Source organism: Prunus mume, linkage group LG2 (genome assembly GCF_029339155.1).
Source record: "Prunus mume cultivar Tortuosa linkage group LG2, ASM2933915v1, whole genome shotgun sequence".
Taxonomy (NCBI): Eukaryota; Viridiplantae; Streptophyta; class Magnoliopsida; order Rosales; family Rosaceae; genus Prunus; species Prunus mume.
In genome coordinates, this window is record NC_142699.1 from 32,240,851 (window position 1) to 32,257,227 (window position 16,377).

At 35.9% G+C, this 16,377-nt stretch overlaps 2 protein-coding genes across 2 annotated transcripts; both read right to left on the minus strand.

The window, feature by feature from the left end:
* Positions 1–5,940: 5,940 nt before the first annotated feature.
* On the minus strand, positions 5,941–8,881 carry LOC103323445 (protein DETOXIFICATION 16-like). Its single transcript, XM_008225442.3, has 8 exons — positions 8,382–8,881; positions 7,665–8,209; positions 7,474–7,560; positions 7,195–7,251; positions 6,864–7,102; positions 6,545–6,663; positions 6,303–6,389; positions 5,941–6,222 (listed from the first exon to the last, which is right to left on the minus strand). The coding sequence occupies exons 1-8, from the start codon at positions 8,664–8,666 to the stop codon at positions 6,163–6,165; spliced, it is 1,479 nt and encodes a 492-aa protein (XP_008223664.2). The 5' UTR covers positions 8,667–8,881; the 3' UTR covers positions 5,941–6,162.
* Positions 8,882–11,654: 2,773 nt separating this feature from the next.
* Positions 11,655–14,557, minus strand: LOC103323446 (protein DETOXIFICATION 16-like). Its single transcript, XM_008225444.2, has 8 exons — positions 14,008–14,557; positions 13,330–13,874; positions 13,157–13,243; positions 12,985–13,041; positions 12,646–12,884; positions 12,267–12,385; positions 12,079–12,165; positions 11,655–11,997 (listed from the first exon to the last, which is right to left on the minus strand). Exons 1-8 carry the CDS (start codon positions 14,284–14,286, stop codon positions 11,938–11,940), a joined length of 1,473 nt encoding a protein of 490 aa, XP_008223666.2. The 5' UTR covers positions 14,287–14,557; the 3' UTR covers positions 11,655–11,937.
* Between the last annotated feature and the right edge of the window lie 1,820 nt (positions 14,558–16,377).

Below are 16,377 nucleotides of genomic sequence, written 5' to 3' on the forward strand. Positions count from 1 at the left end.
AATGATAATAGTGCCTCCAAGTAATGATAACACCAAGGGTGGCGCCACAATGTTCATATTCAATATCTTGGCCCTTGATTAATGAACTTTTATCCCAATTTCTTATTGGTTTGAATAACATTTTTTTTCTTGGTACAGTTAATGTGTAATTCGGTATTTCAAGTAATTGTTTATAAGATTTTTTTACTCTAGTCCTTTATATTGAAGCAAATTACAATTTTGTGCTCGTTTACAGATGTTTTTGTATGTTTATTAGGGTTTAGGTAGTGGAGAATTCGGAATTCAAAGTCAAGTAGGCGAAGCTTACATTAAAAACTCGATGTTATGAGTGAATTTCATTAATAAACACAAAAAAAACAAACACCTAGCTAGTCAGGGAGACGTAATGAGCATTACCCTCAAATATGTATATTTATACAAAGTGGTGAAGCCAAGTTTTCATGTGTGCATGAGTCTCACAAAATATGAACAATAAAAATTCGAATTCTTACAAGACATACAAAAACATTAAAAATCATATTGTCTATTTATTATAATCATAATTGCCCTCGATGAGTTTTCATATTTTGAAATCATAAAACAAAATTAATATTCACCAACACAAGTTCACAATTGCACAAAGGGACATACAATTACATACTAAGCAAGAAAAATTATAAGGGATAGACAAATACATACTTGGAGTTGAATAGCGAATTATCAAATATCTCTAAAAACCCAATAAAATCAGTAGAAAGAAGAAATCAATAAGATTAGATAAATACTATTACATAATTAAGAACATATATGCTTACAAACCACGATTACTAACAAAGTAAAAGATGAAAGATGACATAGATAATAGACGACCTTACATCTCTTGCATATTAAAATGGAAACATTTCTAACAATTAACCACAACAGCTACCCTAAGAGCATCTCCACCTACAAGGACTAAGTCTAAGGGAAGGGCAAGCAAGGGCTGGCCACTATTCACGTGAATAGTGTCAGCCTTTGCATTTAATAGTTCCACCCATGAGGGCAAAGTCTATGGCAAGTCTAAGGCAATTACTATTCATTGTACTTTATTTCCTATTTTTTTATACTTTAAACCATTAATTTTGATAAGTTTTTCAGATTATATTTTCGGTTGTCATGTGTCACTATTTATTATAAAATTTTCACTTAAAATTTAAGATAACATTTTTCGGATAAAATTTTCAAATAAAATTTTCGGATAAAATTTTCGGTTGCCACGTGTCCATATTTATTATAAAATTCACATCCCACTCATCATACAATTGAAATACCTACTGACTCATCATACAATTGAAATATTCTTAGTTCTCATAGTCCGACACAATGGAATACAAGGACAACTCCATCATTGGCAGAGGCGGTTCCACCGGATCACGACGTGGATGAGTATTTTCCTTCGGAGGACGTAATAGTACCATTATTTCTTACACGAAACGCACCACTAGAATTGACTGGGGGCATTGTTCACTTGAGGAGCCATGTGTAATGGTTTTCCTCTTCTTTGTTTTGCCTTGACTAATCTATTAAAAAAAAGAAATTGAAAATGCAAGAAATATATATATATATATAAAGACATTAAATTGAATAAAACGGAATTTATTTATTTTTTTTACCTCGTTGCCAAGATTTTGACCTATTCGAACATTTGTCCACGACCCTCCGACTTCGATGGAAGATGACATTTGTATTTTTGCACAAATGAAATTTTGTAGTAGAAATTTGGTGTGGAAAGTGAAAAATATTAGAAGGAGATGAGTTTTTATGAAGATTTGGTGTAGAAAGTGAATAAAATGGTTAGGTATTTATAGGGAAAAAATACATAATTTTTTGGTATTTTTAAAAAAATTCAGAATTTTTCAGAATTTTTTGAATTTTTGCAATTTTTTAGCCAAAAACAAGGACCGTCGATTGAAAAAAAAGATCGTCCCCAGCGTCGCCGCGACACGTGGCACTTTACTGTTGGATTTTGCGATCGTAGGAAATCAAATTTTTTACCGTTGGCGCGTGTAATTCACCAAATAAAAACGTGATGCCGCGCTAACGTCACAAAACTATTGCCCTTGGGCTTGCAGAGTTGGTGGGACCCACCACGAAAAGCCATCTCGGATTCGCCAGGGGGCCCTTTCCCCCAGTTTGGGTCCTGCGCTGGACCTACCCTAACAAGAGCTCCAACAGCCACAAGGGGGGCAGCACATGGTATAAATGCCGCTACAGCTGCCAGTATCAGCTTTGGCAGCAACCACATTGCCGCTGATACTGCAGCTACCTTCAAAATCTGAAACCAACTCATTTTTGCATGCAATAGGATGTTGGAGAGAGGCTTTGGGAGCACCCTTACTTTATAGTACTAACTGGAAGGGCATGCATGCTATTATTTAGGGAGACTTTGGAAAAACACAAAGGAGAGAGAAATTTTGTAAAAGAAGAAATAGACAAAATTGCCCTTATTTATTTTTGGATTTCCTAAGGAATCCTTTACATTTGCATGTCTTTAATTTAAAAGTTGAGAGGTTTTTCTGTCTTTTTTGAAAAATCTAAATTTACTTATTATATTATTTATCTAACTCTTCGATTATAGTAGCTGCGTTGAATTTGTTTACTTCTTTGGGATTCAAATTTTCCATGCATGCATGGGTGCGTCAATTCTCAATGTGCATTGGAAACAGCTTCTGACCGAATACTGCTAGTCAGTATGGTTAATAGTGTACAGTTGGGAAGTTCGTCAGGAAAAAGATTGCTAATTCCTATATTTTAACTATGGACACGGAAAAGAAAAAAAAGAGCAACATTCTCGATGCATATAAACACAAGCATATGGACACGGAAAAGAAAAAGAAGAGCAACATTCTCGATGCATATAAACACAAGCATTCTTCTGCATTTGTAGAATTTCTGGCTGCTGTCATTTTTTTATGAGTTTTGAACATTGACATCTTTATTATCATCCACACATTCTAAAATGAGCCATTAGCAAATAATCAATCTTGTAATAGCAAAAAGCGCGGCTGCAACAATCTTCTTGAAAATCCGAAACCAACCCATTTCCAGTGACCAGTACGTATTAATTGTATATAGCAAAGTGTTCACTGTTTCAGCTGGATGTCGCTGCTTGTATAGGCTTTGAAATATTACTTTGCTGTATGCAATGGTTGGAAAGACTGGAGGAACCGTTGTTTATTCATAGTTCTAATTGGAAGGGCTTCAAGAGATACGATGCGCTTATGAGAAATGTTCAAAGACACATCCACAAGTAAATGATCTGAATTGGTTTCTGCAAGGAGATAACCAAGTTAGAGCATCCACAATGATGCTCTCTATTTTTTAGCTAAAATTTGGCTAAGAATATAAGAAAGTTATTTTAGGAGTTCTCATAAAAATTTCAACTCCAACCATACTCCCTAATTTGGAGAGTCATAAATGCTATAACTCTTTTTTGATTGGTCCATCTCTATTAAAAAAATAAAATAAAAAATGGTGAGCATTAAATATAGGTTTGAAATACTCATTAAATAAAGCAGCATTAAATTATAGGGAACCACTAGGAGTCCTTTCTTTTTCCTCAGATTTAGGAGCTCTTAGAAGACTCCCTATTTTAGGAGGTGGATAGGGATGGTTGGAGTTATTTTTATGATTCCTCCCTTAGACAAATTTTAGGGAGGAATCATAAAAATACTAACTACGCTCCTTATTCACCTTAAAATAAGATGGACCAATCAAAAAAGAGTTATAACATTTATAACTCTCCAAATTAGGGAGTATGGTTGGAGTTGAAATTATTTAGAGAGCTCATAAAATATATTTATTATATTTTTAGCTAAATTTTAGCTAAGAGCATCTCCAACCTATGTGTCAAAAGTGTTACATAGACATTTAACGGTTAGAAATAACATCTCACATCACTCCAACCGATGTGTCAAAGTGATGTGGAATAAAGGCTGAAGGTTGAGATGTTATTTTTGACATCCCAAAAGCAAGATGTCAAATGAATATTTTATTATTTTTAAAGATAGTTAGTTGTTACTTTCATTTATTATTTTCCTTTTTATATTATTTTTCTTCTTTATCTTAAATGATTACAATAATTATTTATTTGACATATCAGGTGAAGTGTAAAACTGTATAAATGTTAAATTGCCACATCAGCCATCAAATTTAAATTTGATGTTTGGTATTTTACATCTTTCTTGGAGATACTCTAAGGAATCCAGAGAGCATCATTGTGGATGCTCTTACAACTACCTAAAAGCATCTCCAACCGATGTGTCAAACATTTTTTTGCCACATTTGACATTTAACAACTAGGAATAACATCTCACATCACTCCAATTGATATGTCAAAGCTGATGTGGAATGAAGGATGAAGGTTGAGATGTTATTTTTGACATCCCAAAAGCAAGATGTCAAATGAATATTTTATTATTTTTTCTTTTATTTTCTTGTTAATTAAAAATGAATCAACACTAAAATGTAATAAAATAATAATTTAATTTGACATATTTGGTGGAGTATAAAGCTGTGTAAAGATGTCAAATTGCCACATCAGCCATCAAATTTAAATTTGATGTTTGATATTTGACATCTCTCTTGGAGCTGCTCTAAGCAAACAAATCAATCTATTAAGAGCAAAATATGGGCAAACAAACCTTCATAAGATTACCATTTCATAATAAAGATTAAAGACAACGTACATGTACTAACATGACAGAAAATTAAAGACAACGTACTATTCCTAAAACCCCATAAAAAAAGTTAAACTACTTCACTTCTGCTCTAGCATTTTGGCTACATTATTAACAACAACCCCAGCACCCACAACAGCTCCAGCAACCGCGGCAATGGGAGCGACAACTGGGGTAGTTACCAGTAAAACTACGGTAACAACAGCGGCAACTGGGGCAATTACTGCTGCTGCAACTTCAACAAACTGGAAGAACGACATTATGAACAGTTATTGCAGTCGAAATTGATTTTGCTCCAGAGCCCCTTCGGTTAACGTACCTCTCCATCGAATAATTCGGATTTTACATGCACGCGTGCATTAATATTCAATGTGCATTGGAATATGAAGAGTTTCTGCATCCATATGGAGCTCTAGAGCTAGCTCTTTTGTCATTGCCATGATTTTTATGCATTTGAAAAGTTTGTCATAAATAAATATAATTTTTATTTTTTAAAAATATTTTAAGTTGATATTGTTTTGTTTTTGAACTTTTTTTGTAACTTACATTTGGAAACCACTATTACAAGAAAAAGGGTAAAATAAAAAGGCAAAGATGAGTGATGAAAAAAAGAAGTTTCAAATGGGTTGGAGGAATAACAAACTGTTGCAGTAGAAAAAGTTTACATAAAAGAGCCAAATAGGTTAGTGAAGAACGCATATGAATATTAAGACTTGAAGAATGAGGTTAGAGATGTTGGGAGTATGTAAATGTGAGCCTGTAACTCAAAATCAATTGGCAATGGATGGAGGACCAACACGTGAATAGCATGTTGGAATGCTATATCAGAATGTAAGCATCCAACCCAAAACTAATTGAAAATGAATTAATGACAGGTTTATTAATCCTTAATCGGAATCAAAATAAGGAGTGTACGTATTACTCCGGTGTTTACTTCACATAAAGAAAAGAAAATGTAAGTAGGGTCTACACAAAATCAGGAATTCAAATTTTGATTTTGGAGAAATTGAACTCTTGGGTGGGAGGTGGTGTTCTAACTATTGTAAGAACTAACCCATTAAGAATCCAATTTTTTACCCATTATATGCTCACACAATTTTTAGTAGACTGGAAACACCTGCTGTTCTTTGACCAAAAAAAAAAAAAAGACCTCATTTTGTTTCTTTCTTCCCGAAGTACGTAATTACAGAGTACTATACCCTGTCTAAACTTTTGAAACTGCAACAACACTAGGTTTGGGAATTTCTGAGGATGACAAAACTGGCAACCAAGCCACACAAATAAAATGTTTAATCACTGGAGATTCATCGCCTTCGGCTTCTGATACGGCTTGAAATGTCGTCCACAGAGGACATATCATTAGGCACACAAATAAGGGCTAGATCCTTCATTAATTACTCCGTTCTTTCTTTCTTTTTTCTCTTAAGGACCCAATCCAGATATGATCAGGACTTCTTCATCCGTTTTATGATGCTGCATCCGTCACAGCCACAGTCTTGTGCACTCTATCAGAAGCTTTCTTCACCTACAGAAGGCATGAAAAGGAGTATGAGATGAATGTAGCACATATTCATACATGAAACAGAACATGGCAAGGCACTTTACTTCTTTTTCCCAGTTAGTGCATGTGACTATGATTGAAAGAGATACTGCTTGCACAAACAGAGCCACAGTAATTCCAATCCAAAGACCCTGTGAAGAACATGTTGACTTGAAATTAATATGCGATTTGTCAAAGTATAATCCTCAAAAAATATATATATATATATATATATTTCTATAGAAGATTAAGAATGTGGAATATAAATTTGAATAAATAAATGAGCAGGGGAGAAACATCCAGTTACCTTCCCTCCAATGTGCAGGACAAAAGCTAATATAATTGAGATAGGAATGCCTATAAGATAATAAGCTCCAAGATTAACATAAGCCCCAATCTTTTGCTGCCCACTTCCTCTTATGACACCTGAAATTGTAATTGGAAGTAACATTTTGTCAATCAATCAATTATAAGATGACAGGCAACTAATAAGGTTATCTCAATCTTTCACAGAGGATGCCCTGACATGAATTTTTTTTCGAATTACACAAAAGGTTTGCAAACCCAGATTCAAATGAGAAATTATACTGTGATGGAAGAAGTATTTGAAGAAAAATGTCAGAGACCTGAAAGAACAGATTGAATTCCATCAAAAAAGTGGGCTATTGCAACCCACAGTAATATTTCTCCAGCATATTCCACAACTTCTTTATCTGTGGTGTAACAGTAGCCCCAAACTTTTCGACCCAATATCATGACAGCAACAACCACAATGCCTTCAGTAACAACCATGGAGAGTGTAACACATATGGCAAGATGGGCTAGTCGTGGTTTCCCAGCACCCAATTCATTTGAAACTCTTGTGCTAACAGAAAATAATAGAAGAATAGAAAAAGATTGTTGAGAAAATATGCAAAATAAAGACAAGTATGAAACTTAATGTAGCCATAAACTCACCTTGCTGCACCACCCAGTCCGAGGGGGATCATGTAAGTCAGTGCACATGTGTTAAGGCTGTGTGAATATGTCACAATCTGTTAGTAATCAGTGTTTCCGCTTCAGTTTTTATTACTTAGAAATCAAAATTTTGGGAGCTGTCATTGGCATTTCAAAATAACACTGGGCTCATTTGAAATTGCACCGGGGGGGAGAGTGCACGATGACTGTTTTGAAAGTCAATATCAGCTCTTAGAATTGATACTGTTCTATTGTCATTGCTTAGGGTCAAATGAAAACCTGATTGACAGGACTGAGGTTTCAAGCTTTGGATTAGGAAGAAGACCAGATAAGAGGACCATCATTTCAAAGCACCACATTTCTAAGCTGTACACAGAGACATATAAAACCATCAACCAACGATAGTAGTTCACATTGTGAAATTTCAAATGACCACATTTCTTATTTCATTTTAAATCTCAAAATGTTACCTGATCATTACAGCTGAAGGAATGGATAGTTTAAGAAAACTGAGAATTCCTTGAAAGGCCTCCTTTGAGAATCCAGTCCATGTGTGCTTACAAGAGGGAGAGAATCTGACATAAAGAAACAATAACAATGCATTGATCCAATATGCGATGCAGTTTGCCACAGCCGCACCTTTATATCCAAGGCTGGTCTTGTATACCAGAAGCCAACAGATAAGCAAGTGTAGCAGAGTTGCAGTTCCTGTGGTAACAATCATGGGAACCACATTGTTCTGAGTTTGCAAGAATCTGGAATGACATTGAAGGATTGCGTAAGCGAAAAGGCTTGGTATCATGTAACAAGCAAATTCCCCAGCAGCAGCAGATATTTCTGGATCTTGACCCAAAAATTCAAGAATGAAGCCTGTATTGGCCCACACAACTGCAAGAGGAATGCTGACCAGCAAAAGAACAATCATTGCCCTCTGCATATGTATACCAAGCATATGATATTGTTTTGCTCCATAGGACTGGCCACAAAATGTGTCCAATGCGCTTCCCATTCCAATCTAATCAGCAAATTAATAAGAGGGAAATGAAGACTAGGATTATTATCGAACACAACATAAGCATTACAATTCAAACATCACACACACACACACACACACTATATATATATATATATATATATATAATATATGTGTGTATATTATTTTTTGATAATAGGAAAAGCCATCTTACCATCAAGCTGATACCAGTTACTGAAGCAAATGAAGTGGCCATGGAAGCACCTGAAAGTGCAAGTTCTCCGAGATGACCAACATACATGACTGAAACAACCTGTATACAAAACAACAAGAAATTTGATGACACAAGAGGCCCTACTAACAACAGCTGCTTCTTCACTTCCACGAAAAACTCATCTCGGGTCAGCTGTTGTCCTTTTCTTGCTTGATAGTCATGTTCTTGATCTGCAAATGGAATCAAGGGTGACTCAAGATCACCTGCTTGTTCTTCTGCATTCATTTGGTACTTTCTTGTTCTTCAGAGAGGAATATGTGTTGAAGGCGTAGAACACAAAGAATCCGCCGTTGTTGCAACCTGCAAACATATTGATCACGGAATATTGTGACTCAAATAAATCGAGCAAGCCACATGGTCCAAACGATCTGAACTTGCAATAAAATATTTATTTCCTTGAGGATCCCTCAAATAAATTAGGCTAAACTGTTGTTTTGCCCCTTGAACTATACCATAATTGTTAATTTTCCCCTTAAACAATTTTTTCGGTAAATTCAGAACTTAAACTACATGAAATTGGCCAATTTGGGACTCGCTCTGAATTTTTTGGATATCCATCCAAATTTTAATCACGTGACCTGGCCAATTTTTAAGTAAAAAAATGTAAGAGAAATTAGAAGAAAATTTATATATAAAAAAAAGTTAAAAGAAAAGAAAGTCAAAAAAGGGTAGAAAAAGTTCCTTCGAATGGTTTGGTAACGGGGTGGTGCTATGCCTGGGTTTGGTGAAGGGGGTGGTGCTCTGCCTGGGCAGAACAGAACACACCATTCTCTCTGTTCATCTCTCAGACTCTACAGCAGAACCTAGAAAAGGAAATACAAAAACGTGTTGTGTGGGAAAATCAACAAAGATCTTCATTTTCGTGGTCACATTGTTTGTGGCTATTAGGGTTTTGCACCATGGCCTCCAGAAAATCCATAAATGCTCCGCCCATTCAGACCTTGCCACTCTCTCTTCTCCCTCTCTCATCTTCTCCAACCCCAATTCCAGTTCAAACCAACCTCCACCGACCACAATTTGAAGCCCACCTCCTCCACCGATCCCAATTCAAACCCCACCTCCGTCATAACTTCATGTATCCACGGACGCAATGCTTGTACGTAACCACCACAGTCACCACCATTTCACGAGCGCAGGAAATTAATAGCTCTTTGGAAATTTTATTCCTAAAAATTGAGGATGTGAATGTCACATAATTTGGGAATTCAATTTGGTGTTCAAATTTGGTATACCTAGCTAATATTATTGATAATTCAGAGTCTCAGTTTGAACAATTATAGTATGGTACTAAAGTATGACAACATTGTATAACTCATCCGCGTGTTATACCATGGGTTATCAATTGTTATTTGAACAAATCAAACTGAAGGCTTCCCCTAAAAACGGGATTTGTTTATTTAAATATGTGGGTTTATATGTACATTACTTTTGGACTAATTATTTTCTGCATCTCTTATCAATTTCTGAATTGACCATTTCTTAAATCAATTCAAATTGGATGTTTGCCCTGATCAGCTCTGCCTTCCTGTCTTATTACTTGCTATAGAAGAAAGGTTTACCAGTAGATAGTTGTGCTTTAGTGAGGCAGAAACAAGTGAATAACGTGCTCATTTTGTTTCTTGCAGTACTAAAGTTAAATAATTTACCCAATGCAACACCAGATTGGGGAAATTATATGAAGATCTATGATAAATATATGCTATAGTGCATGATTAAGACCACAACCTTCGTTTCTTGTCTGTTAAGTTTTCCCCTTTCTGAAGTATTCCTCTGAAGGACCCAATCTGGATGTGATCATGACTTTTTCATCGGCTTTACGAAGATGCATCCGCCACGGCCATTGCGTCATACACTTTCTTCACCTATGAAAGGCATGAAAAATAGAGCATTAGATTAATGTAATTAACAGAATCGGATACATGAAACATACTTCTTTTTCCCAATCAATGCCTGTAATTCCCATCCAAAGACCCTGTGAAGAGCATATGCTAAGAAAATGCATTAAAACGAATATTTTTTAAAAAGTGAGGGGACTTGAAATTTTTTTTTGTGGAGAAGTAGGAAGGTACCTTCCCTCCCATGTGCAGGACAAAAGCTAACAATACTGCAGTAGGAATTCCCACAAGATAATAAGCTCCCAGATTAATATAAGCCCCCATCTTTTGCTGCCTACTTCCTCTTATAATCGACATTCTCAATCATACCCAATGCTTTGGCCAAAGACTTCCGAACCATTTCTTTGGAGCATTCTCTCTCTTTACTATAGATAGAGATTTTCTTGTTATACACTCACATGCCTTCATGACTTAATTAAGAATCCCTACCATATCTTGAGTTATATATGCCTATAAGAACACGACTATATGGCATGATCTAAGATCAACAACGCTTTCATAAGGTAACACCAACGTTGAGAAGGGTACTAACTTCTACTCAGATACTCTACATGTACATCTCTTCCAACCATGACTACGCTATGTGCTCTACACCTCCTTTTCCCCTTGATTGAAGGAAGCCTCTCTTCCCAACCTCTAATAACACCAACGTTGAGAAGGGTAATAACTTCTACTCAGATACTCTACCTAAATACATTCCCAATTTCATTCGAACGTTGGCGTCAAACTGGGCTACGCCGGGTACCACATTGGTGCCTCTTAGGAGACATGACCATCCCTTTTGTGTTGATCACCACTCGAGCTGAAGAAGAAAAACTTATTACTGCTGATCGGCGTAGTGGAAACTTTGACTTTACGTCAAAGTCCTATGTTGAGCATTAAAAACCACCCGTCAACAAGAGGATAAAAAAATGAACCGCCAACATAGAATCATAGTCTATTCATGATGAATGATGCCAACTACAATCCCATGCATGCATAGGTTTCTCACACACACACTACCATGGTGTCATGGGAGTTGAACTTAAGACCACTGGCCTGCAAGCAAATGTTATTTTCCATTGGGCGTTGGTTATTTGAAAGATGTTTTATGTTGGATGGAACTGATCCAGTCCAATTATATATGTTGAATCTGTTTGGATTGGATTGCTTACCTATATTGAATTCTAATATGACAAATCAAATTCTAATTGGATTGGATACTGATTCTTCAAAAGAAATTGGATTGTAACTGATGCATAACCTGTGTATAAACGTTAGCTTTGTAAATCGTATGACTTGATGATAATTTAAAAAATATGAGAAAGCGTGACATGAATTTGATGCACCAATTGTGATTTTGGACTCCTCTATAAATGGAGCAGAAAGGTTTGCCAGCTCTGCTTACTGACAAAGTAACGACTGAATGGGGCGCATTTTGTTTCTTGCAAATATGAAACAGGGGAGAGTCTTCACCTGAATTTCCAACATCTATCAAAATATCTCCCATGAAAAAAATTATGCACATAACTAAGCAGAAGAGCCTTCATTATTTTTTTAACTCTTTTATTTCTGAATTTGGCTCAGAATTATACAATCTAGCTATGATCATGACTTCTGCATCAGCTTGACGACTCAGCCACGGTCACTCTGTTGAACATTCTATCAGAAGCTTTCTTCACCTACAAAAGGAATGAAAATGGAGCATGAGATGAATGCGACAGAGACTGATACATGAAACTTGACATGACAAACAAGTTTACTTCTTTCTCCCAATCTGTGCATATGACTATGATTGCAAGAGATAGTGCTTGCACAAATAGCGCCATAATAATTCCAATCCAAAGACCCTGCGCAGAACACATAAATTTTTTATATCCATGGAAGATTAAGAAAGTAGGTTAAAAGAAAAGTAGTATGGAAGATTAAAACCACAAGGATCTGGTGTCACCTTCCCTCCAATTTGCTGCACAAAAGCTAATAAGACTGCAGTAGGAATTCCTATAAGATAATAGGCTCCCAGATTAACATATGCCCCAATCTTTTGCTGCCCACTTCCTCTTATGACACCTATAATTGTAAATCAAAGTCTCTTCTTTTCAATAAATCGGCTACAGAATATTTTCTTTAAGATGAGAAACTTGGGTATACAGAATAGTTCAGTGTTTCACAATGACATACTTCACCAATTGCACTTATATATTATGTTATTTCTTTATGAAATCAGTTTTATGGTATAAGCCTGGGATTATATGAAGTTCTGGAAATCGAAGATTATAACCGAAAATTCTATTGTTATGAGAGAAGAAATTGAGAGAAATAGCAAGAACCTGAAAGAACAGATTGAGGTCCATCAAAAAAGTGGGATAGTGCGACAAAAATCAACATTTCTCCAACATACTTCACAACCTCTTTTTCACTGCTGTAACAGTAACCCCAAACGTTTCGAGCCAATATCATGACTGCAGCAGCCACAATGCCTTCAGTAACAACAATGGATAGTGCAACGCATATTGCTATACACGCCATTCGTGGTTGCCCAGCTCCCAATTGATTTGAAACTCTTGTGCTAACAGACAATGTACAAGTAAAGAACATAGAAGAATTTATGAGACAAGTACTCACAATAGAAGCATGCAGTACTTAAATCTAGCTGTGTACTCACTTACCTTACTGTACCACTGAAAGCCAGGGGAATCATGTAGACCATTAAACATGTGTTAAAGCTGGAATTGTATCACAATCGGTTAGTAATTTCTTGGTTTATATTGAATTTTCTCATTATTTACTAACAAGAATTTGTATTTTCGTTAATTCATTCGTTAGCGTCAAATGTAAAACCTGATTGAGAGGGCTGAGGTTTCAAGCTTTGGATTAGGAAGAAAACCTGATAAGAGCACTATCATTTCGAACGACCAGACTTCTAAGCTGTTCACAGACATAAAACCAAATAAGTACTTAACATATCCATTCTAAGTCTTTAATGTTCCAATGGTGAGTCAACTAAAAATTACCTGACCATTACAGCTGACGGAATTGATAGTTTTAAAAAATTGGGAATTCCATGAAAGGCCTCCTTTGAGAATCCAGTCCATGTGAGCTTACAAGAGGGAGAGACTCTGACATAAAGAGCCAATAACAATGCATTGATTGAATACGTGACGGAGGTTGCCAAAGCAGCGCCTCTGTATCCAAGGCTGGTCTTGTATACCAGAACCCAACAGTTAAGCAAGTGCACAAGCGTTGCAGCTCCTGTGCTAACAATCAAAGGAACCACATTGTTTTGAGTTTGCAGGAATCTGGCATGCGATTCTAGGATTGCGTAAGCGAAAAGGCTAGGTATCAATAAGCAAGCATAGTTGCCAGCAGCAGCTGATATTTCTGGATCCTGACCCAAGAATTCAAGAATGCGGCCAGCATTGGCCCATACAAATGCAAGGGGAAGGTTTACCAGAAGAAGAACAAGCATTGCCCTCTGCATGTGTATGCCAAGCATATGATACTGTTTTGCACCATAAGACTGGCCACAGAACGTGTCTAACGCGCTACCCATTCCTCTCTATTCAACAAATGAAGAGGAGAAATTTAGAGAAAAATGGAGCCTGATATTATCATAATACACAAAAGTAACAAAAAAAGTATAAAGTTTTTTTTTTTTTTTAAATGGACAATAACAGGGGAAGCCATATTACCGTCAAGCTCAAACCAGTCACCGAAGCGAATGAAGTGGCCATGGAAGCACCTGCGAGGGCCAGCTCTCCAACATGACCAACATACATGACTGAAATAAGCTGCATGCCAAATAGCAAGAAATTTGATGCGACAAGTGGCCCTGCTAACAACAGCTGCTTCTTCACTTCCTCCACAATCTCATCTTTGACCGGTACTTGTTTTCTTGATAGTAATGATTGTTCTTGGGGAACTTGAATCAAGGCTGACTCGAGACCAGTTGTTTGTTCTTCGAAATCCATTTCTTGCTGTTCATACGGATGCTGGAAGAGCTATAAAATGGCCCCAATCCCACATTGAAGAACAAAAGGTAGTGCTCCTCTCCCTTCTATAAAGAGGTCATCTCCAACATTCTCTCTTATGCCAATTGTCTACTAGGCCACAGCCATTGTGGCCTCTCCATTATTAAAGTGAACATACCAACCTAACCTTTGTGTTATGTACCAATTGCGGTAACAAAATGGATCTCTTAGCAGATTTTGATCGAATCAACAGATTTGTTAAGAATAATTAGAAGATCAGTAGATAATTAATATGCCATATTTCAAGTTTGTGAAAATAGTCATTACCCCAAAAAACAAAAAATCGGCCTCATATGCAACTTGAAAAGCAAATTAATCATAGAACGTTGCAAATCATGTCCAACAATCAGGCATATTGTTTTATATGCTCCCATATTGTGAATTAAACAGTTGGCTCCCTCACAGCTTGTTGCAGCTTGTTGCATGATCGGTTCGTGGCAGAGGTGCATTTTCAAAGAACCAGTCTTTGGATGTGTCTTTTGATGCCTAAAAGTTTGAATTATATATATGAACGTTAGAAACACTTCATGTACATGAATTAAAAATAAAAACACACTCTTACATAAAGAGGAGTGTCCTCATTGAAGTGGTACCTCTTGATTAAGAGGTGCAATCCAAGAAATACATGGTTTCTGGATTAAAGTTATACCAATTTAGAAAAGACACAAACTCCTACATAAATAGAGGAGAATTTTCTGCAAAAACTACTTACATTTAATCATGTTCATTCATAAACTCTCCTCCTAGTTTCATAAAGCAAAAACCATCTAGAGATTATAATATGTAGCAATAGCCTCTAGACATTCTTGATTCTAAAGTGTGTTTGGGGTTTGTCTTTGAGTGTGCAACTCGTTGACATACAACGCAGCTATAGGTTGGGCTTCATTGTATCCATGGGCGGAACCACACTAAGGGCTACACTGGGTTATAGCCGAGTGAGGTTTTTTAGGGAAAAAACATCAAACTCTTTATATATTTAACTTGTTTTAAATATTAGTAAATATATATTAACTTATTTAAGTCCAAAAAAGTCCAATTCTTTATGAATTTAGTTGCAGACAAGCAATAAAAATACACATTAAAAAAGTTACACTTTCAATTCTATCGTTGAATATATTTTTATTTTGATAATATGTGTTTTTCAGTTGCATTTGATATGTATTTATTTTATGATAAAGCTTATTGGGAATTAGTCAATAGGGTTATGAACTAACGTGGTTTATATGATATAATATTTACTTTTATTTATAGAAACCTATAGAAATTGTAAGTAAAAAAAATTTATCATTAGATTTTAAGTCAATAACTTTAGCTAGCCCCACGCATTGAAAAATTCATGGTTCCACCATTGATTGTATCCACAAGACTTATTTGCGTACCTTTGCACCCAAGTTGTGGGGGCAAACAGAGTCTGAAAGTTAGCATTTACATGCCTTGAAGCAACCTTTCATATCTTTCATCTTCCATAGCCATACCCATAGACATACACATCCAATACAATTCCCATTTACGCATGCTTAAATGGAACAACATGCTTACATGAAATGAGACAAACAATGAATTGGGGAAATTGGGAATGACAATGAGAGATGAAATGGATATGAAATCAACTATTCCTACCTAATCAATCTAATTTTTGAGTTTTTAGGTGTACATTACCAAGGATGGACCCGTGATTTCAAAAAGGTGTGGGCTAAATTTACTTTATGTACAAACTTATTGAAAACTAGATGGTACAAGTAAATTTCATTGATAAAAAAAAAAAAAAAACATACACCTTTGGGAGAGAAAAAGGGGGGAGGGGGGGCACATAATGAGCCTTACCCCTCAAATAACACTTATATAAAGTGTTGTTAATACAAAAAACAGTGTCAAAACTATTTGGTACATTTTAATATAAAACTGTTGTATATGTGAATAATGACTAAAATATACATGATGTTGAAAGCGTTATGCGCTAATCATATGATGGTAGTGGTGGTGGTGGTGAAAGAGATGGAGGTGAAGATGGTGGTGAGGATAGTGGTTGTG

What these genes read in the sequence shown, in the direction of transcription:
- LOC103323445 (XM_008225442.3), bottom strand. Translation starts at nt 8,666, where the DNA reads ATGAATGCAGAAGAACAAGCAGGTGATCTTGAGTCACCCTTGATTCCA. An exon ending in CCTTCAGCTGTAATGATCAG is followed by an intron (nt 7,561 to 7,664) that starts GTAACATTTTGA and finishes CTCTGTGTACAG; the next exon opens with CTTAGAAATGTGGTGCTTTG. An exon ending in GGACTGGGTGGTGCAGCAAG is followed by an intron (nt 7,103 to 7,194) that starts GTGAGTTTATGG and finishes ATTTTCTGTTAG; the next exon opens with CACAAGAGTTTCAAATGAAT.
- LOC103323446 (XM_008225444.2), bottom strand. Translation starts at nt 14,286, where the DNA reads ATGGATTTCGAAGAACAAACAACTGGTCTCGAGTCAGCCTTGATTCAA. An exon ending in ACCTCAGCCCTCTCAATCAG is followed by an intron (nt 13,042 to 13,156) that starts GTTTTACATTTG and finishes ATACAATTCCAG; the next exon opens with CTTTAACACATGTTTAATGG. An exon ending in GCACAGATTGGGAGAAAGAA is followed by an intron (nt 11,998 to 12,078) that starts GTAAACTTGTTT and finishes TTCCTTTTGTAG; the next exon opens with GTGAAGAAAGCTTCTGATAG.